At 50.6% G+C, this 24,735-nt stretch overlaps 1 protein-coding gene across 1 annotated transcript in view; it reads left to right on the top strand.

Annotated features, from left to right (window-relative positions):
* The window catches only part of COL11A2 (collagen type XI alpha 2 chain), a 98,433-nt gene that overhangs the window by 4,197 nt on the left and 69,501 nt on the right, over positions 1 to 24,735 (top strand). Inside the window, exons 2-4 of the mRNA XM_080985767.1 lie at positions 19,053 to 19,220; positions 20,497 to 20,707; positions 24,521 to 24,683. Coding sequence (XP_080841893.1) covers positions 19,053 to 19,220; positions 20,497 to 20,707; positions 24,521 to 24,683 — 542 coding nt within the window. The remainder of the gene's footprint in view (positions 1 to 19,052; positions 19,221 to 20,496; positions 20,708 to 24,520; positions 24,684 to 24,735) is intronic.

The raw sequence follows: 24,735 nt of genomic DNA, 5'->3' as shown, positions 1-24,735 counted from the left end.
GAGACAATGACATCAGGGGGGGAAAACACATTTCCACCTCACTGAGCTGCCTTCTGCTGGCTCCAGGTCCCAGCCATGTCCCTGACAAAGAGCTCTGTGTGACTCCACAAACTTGTGCTTGTTGTGAGTCATGAATGATGCAACTCCCAGCCAGAGCAATCCAGGCCTGTTCAGATCACAGAACTGCAGAGTTGGGGAGGGGTGCCAAGGGTCATCTACTCTAACCCACATCCAATCTGCATCCGAGGCCAGCTGGGCACAGCAGAAGGGTGTTTTTAAGTCGGCATCCAAACTCAGCGAGGGGGGTGAGCTTGCTTTGGCTGCATAATCTCATTTATTTTTTGTCTAGTTTGAGGCAAACTCTCAACTCCACGTTTTCCAGAGTTGAAAATCCCCGTTCACACAACAATATGTCATGGAGAACTGTAGAATAGCCAGTGCTCTCATTTTGAAAAGATCTACCCATACTCTGCAAATTAAAAAAACCAGACGATACGATGCGATTGAGTTTAAATGTTTCTTCGATTGCCCTTGGGTCTCCCTGCCACACTTGCCATCGTCTCCTGGCAGAACCACCGGCCTCACCCGTTCGGAAAGCCAGGCCAAGTGTCTCTCCAGGAACCAGAGTTGCCTCAGGGTTGCCTTAGCCCAGCAGGCCGGCACAGGAAGAGCGGGCCTGCAGGCCATTTCCATCTAAAGGTGTTGGCTGCATCCCTCCTGGCCGCCGTTTCTGACCCTCCTTTTTGGGGTTCATAAAAGGAGGGCCTCGGATGGTGCCCAAGGAGTGGCCAGAGAGAAATTCGCTTCCCTTTCCTCATATTGCAACTGGGAGGGGAGAAAAGGAGAAGGACATCACATTAACATGTCCCCAGACGTGCAGGGACAGGTTTTTATTATTATTATTATTATTAATTGAGTTTATATACCACCCTATACCCGGAGGTCTCCAGGCGGTTCACAGGAAAGATCACAATGTATATAATCAGAATAAAAACAGCAGCCCAATAACACCCCCCCCCCCAAGAGCCACATTTTAAAACTGTGGGATGTTGCATCGGGTCAACGAGAGGCCTGGTTCAAAAAGAACGTTTTTGCCTGGTGCCTAAAGGTGTGTGATGAAGGGGCCAGGCGAACTTCTCTGGGTAGAGCATTCCACAGAAGGGGAGCCACTGCAGAGAAGGCCACAAGAGGAGGAGGCACACGAAGGACGACCTTGGGTGATGAACTCAGGGTCCGGGTATGGAAGAGGCGGTCCTTGAGGCATTGCGGTCCTGATCTGTTTAAGGTTTAGAAGTGCAGGGTCCCTTCTGGAGAGTCGCAGCTGCCTCCCTCACGGCCTTTTAACCCTTTTAACATTATGCAACCTTCTAAGAGCATACCAAAAGAACCAACCCTTACAATAATGTAATAATGTTAATATTAAAGGAGGCATTGCAACGTTGTACATGGGCAAATGGTTTGCTTCTATCAATGAGTGACTTGATCTGTGCTTTTCTTGAAGCTACTGTGTTTGAAATTGCTGGTTCAGGCCAAGGGCCCGTGGAGTCCAGCACCCTCTTCTCACAGATGCCACTCAGATGCCTATTATGGGAAACCTTCGTGTGGGATCCCAGCGCAAGAACAACTCTCCATAGCCCTCTCCTCCTCCATGAACCTGTCTAATCCTTTTTTTTTAAACTGTCCAAGTTGGTGGCCATTGTGGCAGGGAGTTCCACTGTTTAACTCTGCACTGCATGAAGAAGTCCTTTCTTCTATCTGTCTTGAATCTTCCAACATTCAGCTTCCTTGAATGCCACCAGTTCCAGCATTATGAATGATGATGATGATTATTATTATTTATACCCTGGCCTCCCCAGCCAAGGCCGGGCTAAGGGTGGCTAACAACCAATAATAAAAACAAGTTGATTGAAATACAACTTAAAAAACAAGGTTAAATACAACATTAAAACATTAAAAAGCAGCCTCATCACAGGAGGAGAAAGGAAAAAAGAAAGAGGGGGAGGGAACCAAACTGACTCCAAGCCAAAGGCCAGGCAGAACAACTGTTTTACAGGCCCTGTGGAAAGAAATCAGATCCTGCAGGGCCCTGGTCTCATGAGGCAGAGTGTTCCACCAGGCGGAGCCAGAGTTGAAAAGGCCCTGGCTCTGATTGAGGCTAATCTAACTTCCTTAGGGCCTGGGACCACTAGGGTGTTGCTATTTATGGACCTTGAGGCTCTCCGTGGGGCATACCGGGAGAGGCGGTCCCATAGGTATGAGGGTCTAGGCCGTGAAGGGCTTTAAAGGTCAAAACCAGCACCTTAAATCCGACCCTGTACTCCACCGGGAGCCAGTGCAGCTTGAAAAGCACTGGGTGAATATGCTCCCATGGCAGAGACCCCGTGAGGAGCCTCGCTGCAGCATTCTGCACCCGCTGGAGTTTCTGGGACAGCTTCAAGGGCAGCCCCGCGTAGAGTGAATTACAGTAGTCAAGCCTGGAGGTGACCGTCGCATGGATCACTGTGGCCAGGTCAGGGCGGGAAAGGTAAGGGACCAACTGCTTGGTGCAGCGAAGGTGGAAAAATGTCGCCTTGGCTGTTGCTGTAACCTGCGCCTCCATGGAAAGGGAGGCGTCAAGGATTACACCCAAACTCTTAACGGAAGGCAGTGGCACTAATTGGGCCCCCGCAAGAGAAGGGAGTTGGTCCCTCATCCCCATGCCATCCCGACCCAGCCAGAGGACCTCTGTCTTCGAAGGATTTAGTTTCAATCGGCTCCCACGAAACCAGCGGCGTAGCGTGGGTAGTCAGCACCCGGGGCAAGGCAAGTAATTTGCGCCCCCTAACCCGGGGCAAGGCAAGTAATTTGCGCCCCCTAACCCCTAACCATGGTCATTAATACTGACGGCTCTACTCTGGGGCAAATTTCGTAGTGACTACTGCCCTCCGTGGTGGTGTTTTTGCAATTAAAGGACCCCTGCCTCAAATAAAGCATGGGGATTGGGCACTGGGATTTGCCAAGGGAGCTGGGAATTGCAGTTCAGTGGCGGGTCAGGGGGAGAGGGTCCCTTCCGCGTCTGGGTGCCGTGGGCCCCTTTGCGCCAAGACGCGCGTCTTTGGGCGTTGCGGCGCAGCCTTCTCGGTCTCCCTCCCCGGCCCGGCTAGCCCTGACGCGGCTTCTTTCTGGCGCGGGGAGGGGGCGCCTCTGGGGCCAGTGGGTTGGCCAGCCTCCGGCGCGGGTGGGTGGGCCCCGTCGGGGCGGGTGGGCGGCGTGGCGCTTGGTGCCGAAGCCTCTGCCCGCAGCACCCCATCGGGAGACCTGGCCGGAAGGAGCCTCGAGCCGGCTGTCGGACGCGGCTGAAGCAGCCAGGGCGGCATGGCAGGCGGCGGCGGCTCCCCGGCAACTCCATGCGGCCAGCCCTGCGCGCTGGCCGAGCCCCGCAGGCGAACGCTGCCCGTCGGTGAGGAGGGGCTGCCTGGCGCGCCTTCCGCAGCGAGCGCTGAGAGCCGCTGCCATGGGGCTCTGGGCGATTCCGGAGGCAGCGAGCGCGCCCCCCCAGAAGTTGCGCCCGGTGCGGCCGGCACCCCTGGCACCCCCCACGCTACGCCACTGCACGAAACCACCCAGCCACAGCTCCCAAGCGTCTGGTTGGTGTGTCCGGGGCGAGTCGGTGTGGAAGGAGAAAAACTTCTCTCTCTCTCTCTCCAGGCCAGACATAGTTTTATAAATTTCTCTCAATCCCCGCTTACTCACCATTTCTCTAACTAAAAGGTCCCTTTCTCCACAGGGGAGTCTCTCCACATAGTTTTGGTGCCTCTTTTCCGAACTTCCCCCAACTCTAAATCCCAAATCTCTCTTCTCCCCACCCTGACGTGGGTTCCCGGGGGAAGGGGATCCCTGCCTCTTCCCCACCCCGAGGCTGGAAAGGGGCCGCGCGCCGCGAGGGCGCCCTATAAATAGTCTGGGATATATATATAATAGGAAGGAATGCCGCCGAGGCGCGCGTCAAAGGCGGTGGCCACCCACGCGCGTGTCCCCTGCCGGCACACGCGCGCGCCACGGTTCACACGTCCCATCGCAGCGCACTGCGGGCGAGGCGGCGTCTCCCCTACACGTTCATCCAGTTTGTGGGGCCGAAGCCGAGGCAGGTCTTTCTGCTAAACTCATCTCTGCCCGTTGCCTGGAGAAGGAGGCTGTGATGTGTGTGTGTGTGTGTGTGTGTGTATATATATATATATATATATATATATATATATATATTTAATAATTTGGGTTTAGGACTCGAACTTGGATGGTCGCCTCTTTGGAATTCCAGCCTGGGCACGCGGAGCCTTGGCTGGCTCAGGATGCGTCTCCCACCCCAGCCTTGCCTGGTTTACTCCCACCCCCCACCGCCCCACAATACAACAAAGCTTGAGATCCCCATGTTCAATTTTTTCCTGGGAAGGAATGTGCAAATAGCCTCTGGACCGCAGAATTAATTCCCCCCAAATGACTCCACCAGGCCTCGGCATCCTGAAAAAGGGAGCGCCCCTCCCCGCCGGCCTTGTCTGCTTTTAGAATCATAGAACTGTTGGAAGGGACCCAATGGTCATCTAGTCCAACCCCCCTGCAGTGCAAGAATTATAGCTTAAAAATTGAGTTATGAAATGCACTCCCTCGTTGCTTCCACCAGCAAGGCTGCACCCCCGATTTTTTCCCCCTGGGAACGAATCTGGAAGCAGATTCTAGACCCCAGACTCCCACCCCACACTTGCTCCTCCAAATGACTCCGCCAGGCCTTGGCTTCCTAAGAAAGGGGGCGGCGCCTCCCCTCAAAACACCCCCCCCCCTCAGCAGGTCGCGCCTGGAAAAAGTCGTTTTTTTTCCGGCTGCAAATTCCAGCCGGCGAAATTGCGAACAGCTGGCCGTCCGACGCAGCTGGCGGGGGGGGGCGTGTTGTTGAGCAGGACACCTGGGTTCTGGCGGGTGGGAGGAGTATGCAAAATGAGCACTGCATTTTCATTGATTCATAAAATTGTAGAGTTGGAACTAGGGACCCCCCAAGGGTCATCTAGCCCAACCCCCCCCCCCCGCAGCGCAGGAATCTCAGCTTAAAGATAAAAGGAAATTTTGTGGGCCAGGTTTCTTTTTCGGGGAATTGCTATCCATAACAGAATCACGATCCTCGCTCAGGACTTAACAAAAAGAAAGAAAGAGAGCGTCTGGTTTGATCCCAAATCCTTTTATTACCCAAAATTTCTGGCTGTTGCTTCTTGGAGACGGAGCAGGGAATTCTCCCCCCACTCAAATTCTTTCCTCTGAGAGCTCCTTGAAAGCTTAAAATCCAAGGCCTGCTAAGTTGGATCGGACCCCCCCCAAAAGGCCTTCTCTGCCCTCTCGCAGGGGGTTGGACTAGATGACCCCGGCGTCCCTTCCAGCATGATTCTATGAATCGGGCAGTTGCCTCCGAAGGCAGGAGAGGTTGGCTTCACACGGGCGCAGTCTCAGATGGACGAGGGACCTTTAGTTCTGGCCTCTGATCCATGGGGCAAGACCTACCAGGGATGGGCTGCTGGCCCTGGCGCTCCTGTGCGGATCGTGTTCTTGCTAATAAAAAGTTAACTCCGACTTGCACACTCCTGACAGCATCCCCAAAGAGCCGTAGCTGCCAACCAGTGGAGGCTATATTGAGTTCCCCGGAGCCATGATCTGACTCAGTGGATAGCAGCTTCTGGCGTTCCTTGCAGATGCCAGGGCCATTTGGACAGCGATTTAAAATTTATCATACCTGCCATGAATGGCTCAGGACTGCAATACCCCCAGGACCGCCTCTTCCCATATGAGCAGACCAGGACCCTGAGATCATCTTCTGAGACATTCCTTCCTGTGCCGCCTCCTCCAGAGGTCCGGAGGGTGGCAACACGAGAACGGGGCCTTCTCTGCAGTGGCTCCCCATCTGTCGAACGCTCTCCCCAGGGAAGTTCGTCTGGCGCCTTCATTATACAGCTTTAGGCGCCAGGCAAAAAGGTTCCTTTTTAACCAGGCCTTTAGTTGACCTGATCAACATCCCATACCCTTTGAAAATGTGGCTCTTTTTGGGGGGGGGGTGTGTCATTGGGTTATTGTGTTTATTTTGATTTTATATATTGTGATATTTTTTGAGACCTCCGGGTATAGGGTGGATTATTATTATTATTAGTAGTATTATAATGAAGAAAGGGGTGACTCTTCTATTGCTGAAGAATCATAGTCATGGCATCATATTCTTACAGAGTTGCAAGGGACCCCTAGGGGTTCTCTAGACCACCCCAGCAGTGCAGGGATTGCAGCTAACAATCTAACATCTATATTCTGTTGGAAGCCACCCGGAGTGTTTTGGACAACCCAGTAGGATGGACGGAGTATAAGTATTATCATTGGCATCATTATCAATATTCATTATTATTATCATCATTATTATTATCAGTGCTTTTTTCTTTAAAAATGTTTAGGGGCACTCTCATTTGGACTCCAGAAAACCACCCTTTTATCATTCAAATCGGGAAAAATAAAGACAGTAATTGGACAAAAGTACAAAGATCCACAAAATGTTTAGGGGTATGCCTACCCCTGCGTACCCCCAAAAGCGCTGAATATTATTATTCTTGGTTTTCGCCCTGGAGATTCCCTAAATTTCCTAAGAGCCGTTCCAGCGCAACAGACTCCCTCGGCCACCTGCCAGGGATTCTTTGGCCCTGCATCTCAGGGGGTTGGGCTGGATGACCCCGGGGGGACCCCTTCCAACTCTGCAAGGCTTTGATTCTCACAGGAGAGAGAGGAAGGTTTGCTCCGGGGAACCAGAAAGGCGTTTGCTGTCGTACCAGACAGGAGGAGAAGGCGGCGGCCCCGGAGGAGAGCAGGTGCCCCGCCGCTTGACACTTCCAAGTTTTCCCAGGCTTTGAGAAAGGAGCCAGCGGAATCCAGTCTTGCTGGAAAAACGCGCCTCCTTCGCCAGCCAAGCGCCTCCCCGGCTGGCTGTGGGGGTCGCGATGCAGCCCTAGTAAGAAGACGCCCCCCAAATCCCCGACATTCCCAAAATAGCGTGGATCGGGCTTGGAGAGGGGGCTGGTTTCTCCGTGAGCGCGTGGCGCGCGGGTTTGTGCTCCATCATAGCTGTCAACTTTCCCCTTTTCTTGCGTGGAATCCTATTCGGAATAAGGGGATTTCCCTTAAAAAAAGGGAAACGTTGACGGCTATGCGCTCCCTGCGGGAATGTGGGTCATTTCTGGGAGTGGAATTTTGGCTGGCTGGAGAAGGTCGCGTCGCCTCGCGTCTCTCCGGCGCTCCTCTCCCCGCGCCTCTTTCCTAAGTTTTGCAAAATGGGAGCTGCTATTCCTGCATCGCAAGGGGGGGGGGGGTCGGGGTCAGGCTACATGACCCCTGGGGATCCCTTCCAACTTCTGCGTTTCTAGGATTCTCCCTGATCCCAGTAGCTCTTTCTTTCTCTCCCCGCGCAGCCCAATGATATTTAATGGGACTTCCTCCGCTTCCCGTTTTGGCAGCCAAATGGTTTTTTAAAAAAATGAAATTGTAGTGTAGTCAGGGGAGAGAAGCCCCGCCAGACTCAGGGTAACCCCCCCCCCAAGAGCAGGGGCAGCCGGCTGGGGGGGAAGGGAGCCGCAGGAAGCGGGGGGCAGGCAAATGGGGAGCCGTCCGTCCATCTCACCCTCTCTTTGGAAAGGGACCAGTTTGGGAAACTGTTGGTCGCCCTTCCCAGGGCCGGAAGGGAGAGCTGCGCAAAGACACCTGGGAGAATCACAGAAACGTAGGATTGTGGGGCTGGAAGGGACCCTAAGGGTCATCTAGTCCAACCCGCTGCAGTGCTGGAATCACATCGATGGGGAAATCGTGGAAAGTATGACCACCCTGCGTTTCCCCCCAAGATATGGCTACCAGATTGTTTTCAATGAATCCGGGACACTTTTTTTTTGAAGCTGAGTAGCAACAGGGAGTCAGTAGTGGGGATGGAGAGGCAAAAAACCCTGGGCCCAAGCAGACATGCATATCCGAGCCTTCCCCGATGATCTGCCCCCTTCCCCCTTGGTTTTGACAGATCGGGGGAGGCTCAGGAGTCACAGGCAGGCGGGCAGGCGTTGCCCAGGATGGGCGCTCACTGCATGGCTTCTCTGCCAGGCAAGCTGCAAAGCCCTTCTTTCACACCCTGTGAAACATAAATGCACAGAGTTGTTAAAAACTGGGCAACGGCTGGCCGGCCGCAACTCCCGAGCCTCCCCCGATCAGTCAAAACAAAGGGGGAAGGGGGCAGGAGATCTGTACCACCGGACGTCCCTGGTTCCCCTTTGGCAGTGGCAGCCTGGTAGTGCAGTTGGCTCTGGCTGGATTCAGGAGCTGTTCACTGCTTGCTGCCATGGCGCCCGCCATTTTTCCTCACCGGAAGTCCCCATATGATGTGTTGCGCACAGGACACATCATATGGGGACTTCTGGCGAGAAAAAATGGCAGGCGCCAAGGCAGTGAGCAGCTCCTGAAGCCAGCCAGAGCCAATTGTGCTACCAGGCTGGCCCCGGGCTGCTGAGGCTGCCGCTGTCATGTTTACCGGGGACAGATTTGCAAATCTGGGGACATTCCGGGGACGATAATTGTCCGGGGACAGATTTGCAAATCCGGGGACTGTCCCCGGGAACCGGGGATGTCTGGTAACTCTACCCAAAGATGGCTGAGCATTTGCTGACTGGCTGCTCAGGAGGGGGTCAGGGACCTGGAAGGGAAACCAGGGGACAGGGCGTCATTGAATGCACTGCCTGAGGACTCTGCGCTGCAACATTTTGCTGCAGAACACCCCCTTTCCATATGTGCATATGTTCACACACACCGATTGAAGCTCCATAGTTCTTCCTTCAAGTGGCCATGCAGAGGGTGCAATGCGTCCTCCAGGCCTACAGGGCGCACTTTTTTACATCCTATGGTGGAGCACTGAGGTGATGAGGTCAACTCAAGCTATGCTCAAAGCTACTCCATTATTTGTGTTTCTGCATTGCAGGGGGTTGGACTAGATGACCATTGGGCTCCCTTCCAACAATTCACTGTTGTTGTTCTTTAGTCGTCTCTGACTCTTCGTGACCCCCTGGACCAGAACATGCCAGGCACTCCTGTATTCCACTGCCTCCCGCAGTTTGGTCAAACTCATGCTGGTAGCTTGAGTAGTGATGTATGGAAGTGAGAGCTGGACCATCAAGAAGGCTGATCGCCGAAGAATTGACGCTTTTGAATTATGGCGCTGGAGGAGACTCTTGAGAGTCCCATGGACTGCAAGAAGATCAAACCTATCCATTCTGAAGGAAATCAGCCCTGAGTGCTCACTGGAAGGACAGATCCTGAAGCTGAGGCTCCAAGACTTTGGCCACCTTGTGAAAAGAGAAGACTCCCTGGAAAAGACCCTGATGTTGGGAAAGATGGAGGGCGCAAGGAGAAGGGCACTACATGGTTGGACAGTGTTCTCGAAGCTGCCAGCATGAGTCTAACCAAACTGCGGGAGGCAGTGGAAGACAGAAGTGCCTGGCGTGCTCTGGTCCAGGGGGTCATGAAGAGTCGGACGTGACTAAATGACCAAACAACAACAACAAACGTGTGGGTATGTTGTTGTTTAGTCATTTAGTCGTGTGGGTATAGGGCGGTACAATTAATTAATTAAAGTAATCATCATCGTCATCATCTTATATTCCACTCTCTGCCATCAGACCTTCCATGTGTACTCAATTTCCAGGAACAGCCCCGGAGTTACAGACGCCATCCTGGTTTCTGATCTGATCCTGGAATGTCCCCCTTTGGACATCCCTGTTTTCCTTGGAGAAACGTTGGAGGGCGTGTGTGTCAGGCAGTGCTTGGACACAGAGGAATGGTGGGGGCACCAGTTGGGGAACCCCAAAGGGGAAGAAGGCTCAGAGCCCAGAGATTGGTGGTGGGATGAGGAGGGATGAGGGAGAAGAGGGAGAAGACTGGGAAGAGGAGATGTAGGAAGCTGAAGAGGCGACAGGGCTTAGTGAGAGGGGAAAGTTGGTGGCAGAGAGCAGTCCAGACTCAGCAGCAGAAGCTGAAGATGGAGAGAAGGGAGGGAGACCAAGAGGCAGAGAGGAATCAGGCTGGGGAAAAGGCACGGGGGGTCTCCCTCTCCTGCTGCAACAAGCTCCCCTACCCCCAGGGGTGCCCCCCAAAATATTTCAAGGAGGGGGCCGATCTGCCTCAATATTCTCCATTATTATTGTTGCTCTTGTTATTGTTTTTATTAAGGATTTTCTTGGGTCACAATAGTACAAGCATCGCCCCGCCATGTCACATCACATGCATGTGCTGGACACCCCCCCCCCAAAAAAAAGTTGGGCAGAACCTGGCGCACCAGGAGAGGCGTGAAGAGAGCGGAGCTGTGACAAGTTTCATGCAACTCATTCAGATGGGCTGTGTACAAATAATTTATTATTATTATTATTATTATTATTATTATTATTATCAGTGGGTGGACTTTGTGTCCTTCTCAGCCTCTCGCCCACCTCACAGGGATGTTGTGTCGATGAAATGGGTGTGGCTGCGGAGAAGCGTGCAGGTAACCCACAACTCCCGGGCAGGGAAATTGATCCTAGAAATAGAGATGTTGGAAAGACGCCTCTTGAGGATTTCTTACCTGTGGTTCTGGGGGCTGGGCTAGATGACCACTGGTGTGCCCAGTTCTATACAATTCCAGGATTCTATGTAGGGTTAAGGATCATCCAGTCTGACTCCTGGATGCAGGTTTGAACAAGAACGGAAGAATAACGAAAAACAGCAAAATAGCTCTGTCAGCAGACCGTGAGGCTCTCAATCTCAGGTTCGCGGGTTCGAGACCCACCTTGGGCAAAAGATCCCTGCCTTGCAGGGGTTGGACTAGATGACCCCTCGGGGTCCCTTCCAACTCTACAATTCTGTGATTCTAACTGCTACTGAGGGGCCTCCTGTGTGCAGTGCGGGAGGGGAAGTTTGGCGAACGTTTCCTGACGCTGTAAAAAAATGGACGGTGCATATAACCTGCAAGCCCCCCCCCCCCAGGACTGAGAGGTGTGGGGGCTCAAACAGGCGACGAGCAGAGAGGGATGGGGGGAGACTCTTGTATGCCCTCTTCTCATCCCCCCCGTCGCAGCAGCAGCAGGACGACCCCCACCTCGGGACAGGGATGCCAACTTGAATAAAATATTTTTTTTGGGGGGGAGAAACAGGACAGGTGAGACCCGCTCCCCTAATCGATCACATGACGTGATGCCTACACACCTTTTGAACGGCAATGCCTATTGTCTTTGGCCCCCTAAAATATTTTATTGGGAGTTGCCTCCTGCGCCAAGACGAGATGGGGAGGTGGAGAGGCGAGAAGGTGTGGGGTGTCTATCCCACCCCACCCGCGACCCCTCGCTCTCTGCTGCACCCCCGTCTCTCTCAGCGGTCAGCTTCGAGCCCAGCCGCTCCCCCCAGTCACCCCCGCCCTCCCGTCCAGTTGGCACCCAAAGGCGTCGGCTCGGATTTCCCTCGGAACAATAACAAGTCTGGGGAAGCCATCAGGAGCTGGGGGGGGGGGAGTCGGGGGGGGGAGGCACACGCCGGGGGATGATGGCTTGGCCAGATGCGGGATGGGGAGCGCGGGCGGTCGGGCACACAACGGACGGCGGGCCAGTGCAGCGCCAAAGAGGCCCCCGGATCGCGCGCTGCGTCTTTGCGCGCAGATCTGCCGGCTCGACTCTGCTGCGGACGCCCCCCCCCGGCTGAAAGAACAGTCTTTGCCAAGCCGGCGCCCCCCAGAAAGCTGGGGCTGGCGGAGGCAGTGGTTATAGTGAGGAAAGTTCACAGAAGAGGCGAAATATATTTCCAGGAAAGAAAAATAGCAGCACGTGGGAATGACAACAGTCGGCGGGTCAAGTTCTGGGCGGGGGGGGGGCACGTATTCATTTTATGTAACCTTGGAAGGGACCCCAAGAGTCATCTAGTCCAACCCCTTGCAACGCAGGGATCCCAGAGAGGTTTAGTACCGTAATTTATTGCGCTCACATTCCACCTCCCCCCCCCCGCAAGGAGCTTTAAGCAGCTCACATGCCTTTCTCTCCCCCAGCGTTTATTCCCCACAACAACAGCCCCGGGAGGTAGCAGAGGTTGCGAGGAAGGGAGCTGCGTGGCCGCGTGGAGATTTGAACCTGGGTCTCCCGGGTCCTAGTCCAGCACTCTAACCACTAGGCCCGCAGTGGCTTTGCCCCCCCCCCCCCAGTTATCCTGTGTTGGGAATTGTAGTCCTTCGTCAGGTGGGCGGAGGCTGCCTTAGAGCAGGTTTATAGCAAACTACGCTGCCTCTCACCTCACGATTACAATCTAGTGTAGCCATAATAATAATAATTTTATTATTGATTATTATAATGTTTATTATTTATTTATTATAGTAAATAATAAATAACACCTGTCACACAAGCAGGGCTTAATCCAGTGAAGGATTTTACGTTCATTAGCTCACAGCAGTTTAAGAATTGCTTAATAGACGGCCCCACTAGATCCCAGAACATCTGTGCTGGGATCCAGACACACAGATCTGGGATCTTGGAGGAGGTCCCATTTAGACCTGGATTCAGCACTGGGATGATTGCACCCACCCTGCATGATATCATCATCATCATCATCATCTCTCAGCGACTTTCCATGCCATCAGCCAAGATGCCCTTCTGGAATCTGGCGCCTCTGTCTGGGTTAGGAGTGAGGGGGTGTGTCTCTTTTTGCAATCAGCCCCAGAAGGTGGCGTTTTGAGGATGTTTTGATATTAGGATCCTGTGGGCTGGAGTTCCGCAGGATTGCACCTTCTCTACACAGCTCCCCCGCCCTTCTGTTGGGCATCTATGTGAAACCACTGCGCAGGGGTCTTCTGCAGTTTGGGGATGCACTGTCATCCATGCACAGATGACACACGGATGGATGGCCCCTGTCAGGGATGCTTCCGTTGCGACAGTTGAGGGCTGGACTAGATGACCCCTCGGGGTCCCTTCCAACGCTCCCATTCTACAAGTCTGCATTGCCCACACAAGCAGGGGAGGCGGAGGATAAGCTGAACTGGTTCCTGACCTTGGCAAGGGACTGGATGAGGGCCAGGAAACCGGAGATCCATCCAGACAAGACAGAGGCGACGTTGGCGGGGGGTTCATCTCTGTTGCTCAGCCAAAGGGAGGAAGGAGCTGGCTAGTGATCTGGGGGTGAGCTCTTGGGGCCTCAGCCCCTGTCTGGATATACTGGAAGAAGCAAAGGTCACTACCAACCTTTCTATATGCTTGTAAAACATGGACCACTTATAAACGCCATCTCCAACTCCTTGAAAGATTCCATCAACAGTGTCTCTGGAAAATCTTACACATCACTTACAAGACAGGCAAACTAAAATCAGTGTACTGGATGAAGCAAAGATCACCAGTGTGGAAGCAATGAATCTTCAACATCAACTTCGTTGGACTGGTCATGTTGTGTGGATGCCTGATGATCATCTTCCAAAGCAACTACAGTGGCACCTTGGGTTACAGATGCTTCAGGTTACAGACCCCGCAAACACAGAAATAGTACCTTGAGTTAAGAACTTTGCTTCAGGATAAGAACAGAAATCGTGTGGCGGCAGCAGGAGGTCCCATTAGCTAAAGTGGTGCTTCAGGTTAAGAACAGTTTCGGGTTAAGAACGGACCTCCAGAACGAATTAAGTTCTTAACCCGAGGTACCACTGTACTCTATTCCGAACTTAAAAATGGAAAGCATAATGCTGGTGGTCAACAAAAGAGGTTTAAAGACTCTCTCAAGGCAAATCTTTAAAAATGTAGTATAAACACCGACAACTGGGAAGCGCTGGCCTGTGAGCACTCCAACTGGAGAACAGCCTTGACCCAAGGTGTCATGGGCTTTGAAGACACTTGAACTCGGGACGCAAGGGGCGTGCTAAGAGGAAGGCACGCTTGGCAAACCCTCAAGGGATCAACTCCCGCCTGGAAACCAATGTCCCCACTGTGGAAGGACGTGGGGATCCAGAATTGGCCTCCACAGTCACTCCTTGTTAAGGCCGCGTTTATGGAAGACAATCACTCGCCAGAGATAAAGAGAGGGATGTGGGTGACCTGCCTTCCACCTTCATGGTTAGACTGCTGCAATATTTGGAGATTCTTCCTGCTCCAAGGCCTCCATGGTTTCTGCTTTGGCTTCTCCATTGAGAAAAAGGAAGCTTTTTGTTTCCAGAGAGCAGCCAGCAGTGCAGAGGCTGCCTCCCAGTAAATAAATACAGGCCATGCCAGCGAAGGAGTTTTTGGCAGCCGGCGGATTCGTCCTCAGGCCGGGTACCTTCAAAGCACGTCAAGAGCTCATGATGCCTGGCTCGCGTGATGCTGAAACTCACCCACACCCTGTGAAGCTGGAAGGCCTTGTTCACGCAGCACAGTGTTAACCTATGGAACCTGCTGCCACTAGAGAAGACTATGGATGGCTGCTAACCAAGGGGGCTGTGCTCTGGCTCCACAGTCCAGGGTAGCAATGCTTCTGGATCCCAGAAACCGCAGCAGGGGAGAGGGTCCTTGGGTTCAAATTCTGCTCGTGGGTTTCTCTTTTTTATATATATAAAAAATAATCTTTATTCATTTAAATTACACACATATACAAAGAATTTACAATTTCATACTACAAAAAGAAAATTAAAGAAAAAAGAATCAAGGAAAAAGAAAAGAATACAGAAAAAAGAAGAAAAAGCAGATTTACATGCATAAAAAAACCCTTAATCTTCCTAATTAATACTTAGATAAACACTTAAATAAAAAAGACTTCTGACAAAAATAATATAAAACTGTGCGGGGGGAAACGACGACAGTATAAACAGTACAATGAGAATGATTGGAAGACTCGTTTTTGTGGGTTTCTCATTGGGGGGGCATGTGGTCGGCCGCTGTGAGAACCCGATGGGCCACTGGCTTAATCCGGCAGAAATTTCTTGTGTTCTTATTTTGTGCACTAAATATCTTCCTTGGCTGGGTGAAAGACAGAGAGAGAGAATGCAGGAAACTGACTTACTGTACAAAGGGCCACATGTACAGCTGTTGCTCCGCCCATTTTTCCTCTGGCCCCGCCCACCACCACCACCGGCCCTTGAAAGGTTGCCTTGAAAGGACGGCGGCCCTCACGTGGAAAACAGCTTCTTACTGGGCTCAGGCTACAAGGCAAGTCCCACTTACCTGGGAGCAAGCCCCATTGCACTCCAGGGACACCTGCGGGTCCAGAGATTCTCAGAGGACTGGAATAAATATTTGAGCTATTTGAAAAAAAAGTTTTGTAAGGAGGACTATGAGGAATATTGCAGAGAAGATTAGGAAGAGAATTGTTAGTTAAGGATAATTGAAAGTAATAAGGAAATTAAGGAATGTAGATTAAGTGATAAAAGACTGGAAAATCTTCAGATGTGGTTGATGGAAGTCCAAAACGTTGTATAAGAGAAGAAGAAATTATGTTATATGATTGTTGGGAATGATATGTAAAATAATAATAAATATATATATATATAAACAACAACAAAGGGACACACTTCCAAGTAGGCATGGCTCGGATGGTGGCCGAAGACTTATACTGTTATCGATTCAGGTCCCAGATATCTGAGAGGCCTTCTCCTTCCTGCCTGCAGAGATGGGCAGAGCTGAGGTGGTGGTCCAGGGGGGAGGGCCTTCTTGGTGGTGGCACCTGAGCGGTGTATCTCCCTGCCCATGGAGGTCCCTAGAATCGTAGGTCATAGAATTGTGGAGTTGGGACCCCCAAGGGTCATCCAGTCCAACCCCGTACAATGAAGGAATTGCAACTCAAGCATCCATGACAGATGACCATCCAACCTCTGCTTAAGAACATCCAAGGAAGGAGAATCCATTCAATGGTCGGACAGCTCTTACTGTCAGAAAGTTCTTCCTGATGTTTAGTCGGAATCTCCTTGAGAGCCAGTGTGGTGTAGTGGTTAAGAGCAGTAGTCATGTAATCTGGGAAACCGGGTTCGTGTCTCTGCTCCTCCACATGCAGCTGCTGGGTGACCTTGGGCCAGTCACACTTCTGTGAAGTCTCTCAGCCCCACTCACCTCACAGAGTGTTTGTTGTGGGGGAGGAAGGGAAAGGAGAATGTTAGCCGCTTTGAGACTCCTGAAGGGGAGTGAAAGGCGGGATATCAAATCCAAACTCTTCTTCTTCTTCTTGAAGCCATGGGTTCGAGGAGAAAACCAGCACGCTCCCTCTTCCATGTGACAGCCTTTAAGATATTTGAAGATGGCTATGATGCTCCTCTCAGGCTCCTCTTTCCCAGGCTAAACATTCCCGGCTCCTTCAACCGCTCCTCATAAGGTTTGGCTTCCAGACCCTTGATCATCTTGGTCTCCCTCCTCTGCACACCTTCCAGCTTGTCAACATCCTTCTTAAATTGTGGTGCCCAGAATTGGACACAATAGTCAGAATAGAGTGGGAGAGCTGGACCATCAAGAAGGCTGATTGCCGAAGAATTGATCCTTTTGAATTCTGGTGCTGGAGGAGACTCTTGAGAGTCCCCTGGACTGCAAGAAGATCAAACCGATCCATTCTGAAGGAAATCAGCCCTGAGTGCTCACTGGAAGGACGTGAAGCTGAGGCTCCAAGACTTTGGCCACCTCATGAGAAGAGAAGACTCCCTGGAAAAGACCCTGATGTTGGGAAAGATGGAGGGCACAAGGAGAAGGGGACGACAGAGGACGAGATGGTTGGACAGTGTTCTCGAAGCTACAAACATGAGTCTGACCAAACTGCGGGAGGCAGTGGAAGACAGGAGGGCCTGGCGTGCTCTGGTCCAGGGGGTCACGAGGAGTCGGACATGACTAAACGTCTAAACAACAACAAAATCACTTCCCTTGATCTGGACACTAGACTTCTCTCGATGCAGCCTAGAATCGCATTAGCTTTTTTTGCTGCTGCATCACCCTGTGGACTCATGTTCAGCTTGTGATCCACCAAGACCCCTGGATCCTTCTCACATGTGCTGCTAGTGAGCAAGTTGTCCCCCATCTTATATTTGTGCATCTGGTTATTCCTAAGTGCTGAATCTCACATTTGTTCCTGTTGAAATTCATTTCCTTAGCCTGGGCCCAGTTCTCCAATCCGTTACGGTCATTTTGGATTACAGAGGTGCATCCTGGCACCTTAATTGTATAGCTTCCAGAAGATACGATGACGACTGTGCCTCTTTGGCCTGGCTGCTTTTGATTTCTGCAGTGTGTGTTCTGAAAACTCACCTTAATTTTACAATGGTGAATTGTTTCACACTGTTTTAATTGTTGTGACCTGCCCTGGCACCAAAGGGTGAAGGGCAGGGAATGAATGAATGAGCGAGTGAGTGAGTGAGTGAGTGAGTGAATGAATGAATATTTGTCTACTCTGGGGTTTGACTAGATGATCCTTTGGGTCCCCAGAAACTCTAGAATTCTGTTATTCCGTTTCATAAAATTTATGCTTGATTGGAAAGGAGAAAACAAACAACCCTAATAGCGGTTTATGGAAGAGAGAAAAGCAATAAGATTATCTGCTAGGGAAAATTAACAGCAACCATCCCTTAATTATTAAAATGGTAATTTTAAAACATGTTCTTAGTGGCCCTTTCCCTAAAACTAAGTGGCCACAACGGAGAAGGAGGTTTGTGTCCAGTGGCTGGTTCTGTAAGCTCACCTACAGCAGGAAGGATAAAATGGCAAGATAGTACAATAATAATCCTAATAATCGTAGAAAGCTTTAAAAGAATCAAAGAATTGGAGGGGACCACAGTGGTCATTTAGTCCAACCCCCTGCAGTGGAAGAATCTTGCACCCCAAGTAGGACTCGAACCCACCACCCTGAGATTGAGAGACCTGTGCTCTACTGACTAAGCTATATTGATTTGTGAAAGACATCCCACAGTGGTGTATTCGCACCAGCTCTCTAAATCACCCAGTCAGTCTTGCCTAAGCAAAATAATCTTTTAAGCGGGTGCCAAAAAGAGCTCAGCGGAGGCGCCTGCCTGCCGGCTGTCAAGTGGCAAGGAGTTCCAAAGTACGTTGGTGCTGCCACCCTGAAATAAAGATCCGGTTCTCACAAATACGGAACGGGTCTTGCGTTGAAGGCCCCGCTCCGCCTTCATGCATGTGGATTTCGAGCAGGCAGCGCTTTTGCAGGGGCGGCGTGGGGACCTCTGCCTCCAAATTCTGGGATGGCAGTGCTCTACCTGGCAGCTCTGGGGAGGGCAGGCGTGACTCTCCTTGGAGGTTTTTAAGCAGAGGTTGGATGCCTTATCTGAGATTACAGGGGATTGGGCGCACACCCTGCGGCGTCTTGCGCGGCGCGTGCAGCTGCCTGTCCACTGCGTTTCCTCCTCCCTCCTCCTCCCTCTTTCCTCGCTGGCGGGGCGCACAGGCGTGTGCTCGGCGTCCGCCTGGCCGGGATCCGCCTCCCAGCGCCAAACAAAGACCCCTTTTTCACGGCCCGGAGAGAGGAGATCGGAATGCCGATTGCTTTGGGCACACCTGAGATGCCAGCCCCGTTCCCATGCAGCCTCTTGGAGGGCCCCACATTTAGAGGGGGGAGGGTGTTGTTCCATGGGGAACCCCTCTGTGGCACGCCGAGGGGGCAGCGAGACTGGGAGGGTCGAGGACCGGACCGTCCGGGTTTGAGAGGTAGCGTGGTTCAGTGGTTAGAGCGCGTCAGGCACGATAGTGTGAATGAGGAGGAGGAGGCTGCGCGGAGCCTATGAAAACTTTGTCCTTGGATGTTAAATCAGATCCGCTTCACTCCCCCCCCCCGACCCTCCCCGCTTGGCTGAGCCGCGCAGGGTTGCCACCTTTCCCGACCGGCTCTGCTCCTGTGCCAGTTTGGCCAAAAGCAGGTAGATGAGCAGGAGCGGGATATTTGGACCGGAGCAGCAAGCTCTCCTGAAAGCAGAGGAGCAGGTCCAGGGGGAAGAGTTGGCAACTTTAGAGCAGCGGGGTGAGGTGGGGGCGGCAGGCAGGCCAGTTTTGTAATCCCCCACATTTTCCGTCTCTTCCCTCCTGCAGCCGAACCGGTGGACGTCTTGAAAGTGTTGCAGCTGCAGAACCAGCCCGAGGGCGTCCGCAAAACCACGGGCTTCTGCCCCAAGAGGCGCTCAGGATCGGGGCCCGACGTGGCCTACCGGATATCAAGGCAGGCGCAGATCAGCGCCCCCACCCGGCAGCTTTTCCCAGGTACGCAAGCGAAGAGTGTGTGTGTTGTGGGGGGCGAGTTCCCATCATCACTCCCCCTCAATTTTAGCCCAGGTTCACAGTGTTTGGATTCCAAGTTGTTTGGGTACCAAGGCGTTTGAGAACCAAGGGACTGCTGTACTGTAAATGTGCCAATGCTTCTCGTAGCTTAGACCCAGCCAGGTGGGCAGGGTATAAATAATAAAAGTTATTATTGTAATAAACAAAATCTGCCTTCATTCCCTTATGGGGTACCCAAGAGTCCTTATAGAGTCCTTTTGTGGGTTCTTCATCCGTTGGAGAAAATAACAGAGGCCAACCAGGGAATTTTGAGAAGCAAAGCAGCTAGTAAGCCTGATCTTTATTAGAGCTGTTGCAACAGGGTGCTCCCCTCACAGGGAGGAGGACCCAGAACCCAGGGGGGGCCCACCCTTATATAGACATTTTAAATTCCCTGCCCTGGAGCTGAAGACCACCCCTCCATAACATCATACCTACATCACAGAAAGGGGTGTAGCCCAAGACCGCCCCCCAAATACATCACACATACATCACAGAAAGGGTGGTCTACAACAGAAATCTGAGTGCATTGTTTATTTCCTGACTGGCAAGTTACCTGTTAATGGTCACTTGATTGGATATCCTGGGGAGCCTGGCCAGTTTTCTGTAATGCCTGCCCTTATATAGACATTTTAAATTCCCTGCCCTGGAGCTCAAGACCACCCCTCCATACATCATACCTACATCACAGAAAGGCGGTCTACAACAGAAATCTGAGTGCATTGTTTATCTCCTGTCTGGCAGGTTATCTGATAATGCCTTATCTGATTGCCTTTCCTGGTAGTCTGTCACCCTTTGGTGATTACTCAATTCCTGTAACAAGGAAGGCTTTTTTTCACTTCCTTCCCTCCTTGCAGAGAAAACATTTGGTCAGTTTGGGAGTCAAAAAATGGTTTCAGGGCGGTCTTCCTGGGCTGCTCCAGACATGTGGTCCCCATATCTATGTACGTGCTTGCTTGGTACATTTATGAACATTTAGTGTATATATATATATATATATATATATATATATATATATATACACATATATATATATATACACACACACACACATATATATATATATATATATATATATATATATATGACCTTATTTTTTTAATTTCATCATTATTATTATTATTATGATGTGGGGAGCCTCCAAAACCATCCCTTTTGTGGGGTTTGCTAGGTGTTGCAGAGCCCTCCTTAAACCCTCCTCTCTCTCCCCCCCCCCCAGGTAAATTCCCAGAGGATTTCTCCATCATGGCTCTGGTGAAGCCCAAATCCGGACTCCAGGCGTTCCTGCTCTCCATCTACAACCAGCATGGCACCCAGCAGCTGGGCGTGGAGCTGGGTCGCTCCCCAGTCTTCCTCTATGAGGACCAGAGTGGGCGCCCAGCCCCAGAGGACTACCCCATCTTCCGAGGGATCAACCTGGCTGACGGCAAGTGAGTGCCCTCTCCTCCCGGCTTCCTTCTCTGCCGCCTCCATCGCCCCACTGCAGGAGGAAGGCCTGTGCTTTGTCGCGATCCCTGGTGCGATTCCCGCATGGCCCGGGGTTGGGCTGGATGACCCTTAAGGGGCCCTCTCCAACTCTGCCATTCCACGATCCTTTGATATTATGATTAACACAGACAACGCACGACAATTACAGAATATAAAAATAAAAAATGAAACAAACATTCAGAGAATCATCTCCAAATACACCAAGAGAATTCGCCAAAGTGTGTATGAGAAAACCACCACAATTCTAACAAACACCAAATGTAATGCGTAGTAACATCCACTGCCTGGGTTGTTGGCCACAAATAAATATATCTACTGTATCAGCATCAACTATGGTCTACAGGAGTTTATTCAAAAGTAAGAGGAGGGGGAAAGAAAAATAATAATTAAGACATGTGCTTTATACAAACCTTTCGCCTCTTGCTCAACCTGTAATTTCTCTGTCAGTTTTTCCAACAATGTTTTCTGCCAGACTGCCCTATGCCTCTGGTCTGGAGTCAATCACTGCAATGATTTCCCTGTCCTGGCAATGGTCTTTCTTGCCCCCACGGTTAACGGATGTGTTACAAGTTCTTTATTTCTAATTCACAAAATATCCTGACGTGTTTGCAAGAAACCGATCTTTGGAGACCAACACGTTGAGACTCTCTGCCCGTCGACATCGAGCAGGTGCCTTTGCTGGACTCTTGTCGGCCCCTGCTAAAAACGGTTTTGTTTTGTGGGGAATCGTAGCGTAGGAAAGAACCTCAAGGATCATCTAGTCCAACCCTCCCTGAAAGAGCTGCTGCCAGTCTGTGTAAACAATACTGATCCAGAGGATCTCACAGTCTGACTCCACGGGAAGCGTCTTCCTGTGTTTCTAGGTAGACCAATGTTGGCAGGTGTTCTAATCTGGTTTTTAGTTCATCAGTTGACTCAAATTATTTTTTGAAGGTTCAGTATAGTTGTTCATTCTTACCTGTGTTTTCCTGATAGCTCCATCGCTCTGTTCTTCATGTAAACAGTTTTTTTCATCTTCTCTTTACCACCAAGCGGTATACACCGTATTTTTCGCTCCATAAGACGCACCTAGTTTTTAGAGCAGGAAAACAAGAAAAAAAATATTTTGAATGAAACTGTGGATGTATGATTTGTGTGGTTCATGCTATGGCCACAGACATGTGATTTGACGGTGAGTTTGGTGTAGCCCAATGCAAAAATCCTGAGAATTCATGTGGATCCGTGCTTTGTAAGCACATTTTTCCACCATTGCAGCCCCAGGAAACAGTGGCGTGATTTTTTTGGTGCAGGCTGTAGCCATGGACATGCTATGTGATCTGATGGTGAATTTGGGGTGACCCAATGCAAAAATCCTGAGGATCCATGGGCTTTTACCTCCCCCCTCCCAGGCAGCCTCCGCTAGCGTCCCTTATCTCTCTCGCGATCCCACCGATCAGCTGTTTTCTTTCAACACTCCCTTCCCTCTTGTTTGCCTTAGTGTCTTTTCCTTAGCTGGAGCAGTTTTTTGCTCCTCCTTTTCTTCTAATTTCTCTCCTCATTGATTTAGTCTTCCTGTTTCCCCTCTTTGCAAGTTTGCTGTCTTTACCTCCCCCCTCCCAGGCAGCGCCCCTTATCTCTCTCCCCCATCGGCAAATGATCAGCGGCTTCGTTTCAACACCCACTTCCCTCTTTCAAAGAAGAAGAAGAAGCATGATCTGCGTTTTGCCCCTGGGCAATTCGGCTCCAGGGACCACGCATTCGCCCCATAAGACACACAGACATTTCCCCTTACGTCATAGGAAGAAAAAAGTGCCTCTTATGCAGCGAAAAATACAGTAAATTCTGAGAAATACAAGGTAAAATAAATTCGTAGGCCCCACTCAGCACCTTCGAACCGTAGCCCAGGCAGGAGATTCACCCTGGGAGTTGTAGCATGGAGGCTCACATCTAATTCTCTGTCGGTCAGACTTTATTCCATGATGTGTGGTTGGTGCCTGTCTCGAGAGGCAAAGGCGTGCGCCTCCATACTACAACTCCCAGCGTGAATCTCCCGCCCGAGCTACGGGAGACTCCACGCTGGAATTGTGTAGCGCTTGCTCCCAAGCCTTGTTTTCTCCTGAAAATATCCCGCGAGGCAGCAGAGATTCAGGACCAGAGTTTTCCTTCTCCTAGATGGGCACCTTTCCTCCACAACCTGTGCAGAAACCGCCTTCTTGACCGTTGGACCTGCTCATGGCCTCATCATAATTTAATAATAATTTCATTATTTGTACCCCGCCCATCGGACTGGGTTTCCCCAGCCACTCTGGGCAGATTCCAGCGCACACAAAAACATAATAAAACACCTAATGGTTCTTATTAGCCTGAGTAGCACCGAGTTAAAAAACAAAAGAGGAATGCAAATGGGTAAAATTGATGGTAATTACAGCCAGACAGGTTATAATGAGTAATTGGAAAAATGCAGAAGAGCAAGGGAAAAAACTGAAAAATCTTATAATTTTAGAATACCTAACTGTGAAGATAGAATGAAAGGGTTTAAGGTCAGTGAGAAAGAGGAGGATTGGTTTGAGAAGATACAGTATTGAACTATTTGAGTAGGTTTGAACAATTAGGGGCAATTAAAATGTTAAAAGTTAAATAAACCTTGTGAAAGGCGGAGTGTTAAGGTATATAGAAGTGTACATATAATTAATCTGAATATGTTACTATTGAATATGTATATTATTGAATATTGTATACTCAATATATCAGTTGCCTGGGGGGTTTCACTGTTTGTGTTTGGGTGGTTGGTAAAAAATAAAATATTTTTAAAAAACCATAATAAAACACATTTTAATGTTAATAAAACATTAAAATCTCCCCTGTACAGGGCTGTCTAAGTTCAGGTGTCTCCTAAAGGTGTGTAGTTACTTATCTCCTTGACATCTGATGGCAGGATTTCCAATAATAATAATAATGATAATGATTCCAGTTACAGATGGGTAGCCGTGTTGGTCTGCCATAGTCGAAGTAAAAAAATTCCTTCCTGTAGCACCTTAAAGACCAACTAAGTTAGTTCTTGGTATAAGCTTTCGTGTGCATGCACACTTCTTCAGATACACTGAAACAGAAGTTACCAGATCCTTCTATATATTGAGAAGGTGGGGAGGGGTATTACTTAGAAGGGTGGTGGGAATCGGAGATTGGCAGATAGCTGAGATGAGCCTTTTGACGACTCTTAACGACTGTAATAGGTCTTACAGGAAAAGGCAAGGGGTGAGAAGGTGAGAAATGGCTTAGTCATGTATAATGAGATAAGAATCCGATGTCTCTGTTCAGACCAGGTTTCTCCATTGTTTTAAGTTTGGTAATGAGTTGTAATTCAGCAGCTTCTCTTTCCAGTCTATTTCTGAAATTCCTTTGTAGTAAAACAGCTACTTTGAGATCTTGTATAGAATGTCCTGGGAGATTGAAGTGTTCTCCTACTGGTTTCTCTGTTTTGTGTATCTGAAGAAGTGTGCATGCACACGAAAGCTTATACCAAGAACTAACTTAGTTGGTCTTTAAGGTGCTACAGGAAAGAATTTTTTTACTTCAATGATAATGATAATAATGATAATAATAATTTTATTATTTTTTCACCCTCCCATTCTGCCAGCGGTGCATTAAAGTCGAGGGAGTTCCAAACTGTAGGTGGCGCCGCGCTGAATATCGGCCCTTCTTATCCACGTGGAACTGGCATGATTACTCCGACTTTATGCAGTTCCGTGACTCTGCGATTCCCCCCCCCTCTCCAGGTGGCACCGGGTGGCTCTGAGCATCAGCAAGAAGCAGGTGACCTTGATCCTGGACTGCAAGAAGAAAGTGACCCGCCCTCTGCCCCGCGGCAACCAGCCGGCCATCGACACGCGCGGCATCACCGTCTTTGGAACCCGCATCCTGGACGAGGAGGTCTTTGAGGTGGGCGGCCTTCTCCGCTCTCTCCCGCTGCTACTTCGGCCTGCGGGTGCCG

This window comes from Podarcis pityusensis (genome assembly GCF_964106645.2).
Source record: "Podarcis pityusensis genome assembly, chromosome: 2".
NCBI classification, from domain to species: Eukaryota; Metazoa; Chordata; class Lepidosauria; order Squamata; family Lacertidae; genus Podarcis; species Podarcis pityusensis.
Note: the sequence above shows the minus strand (reverse complement) of the source record. Positions and strands in the feature narration are given on the sequence as shown.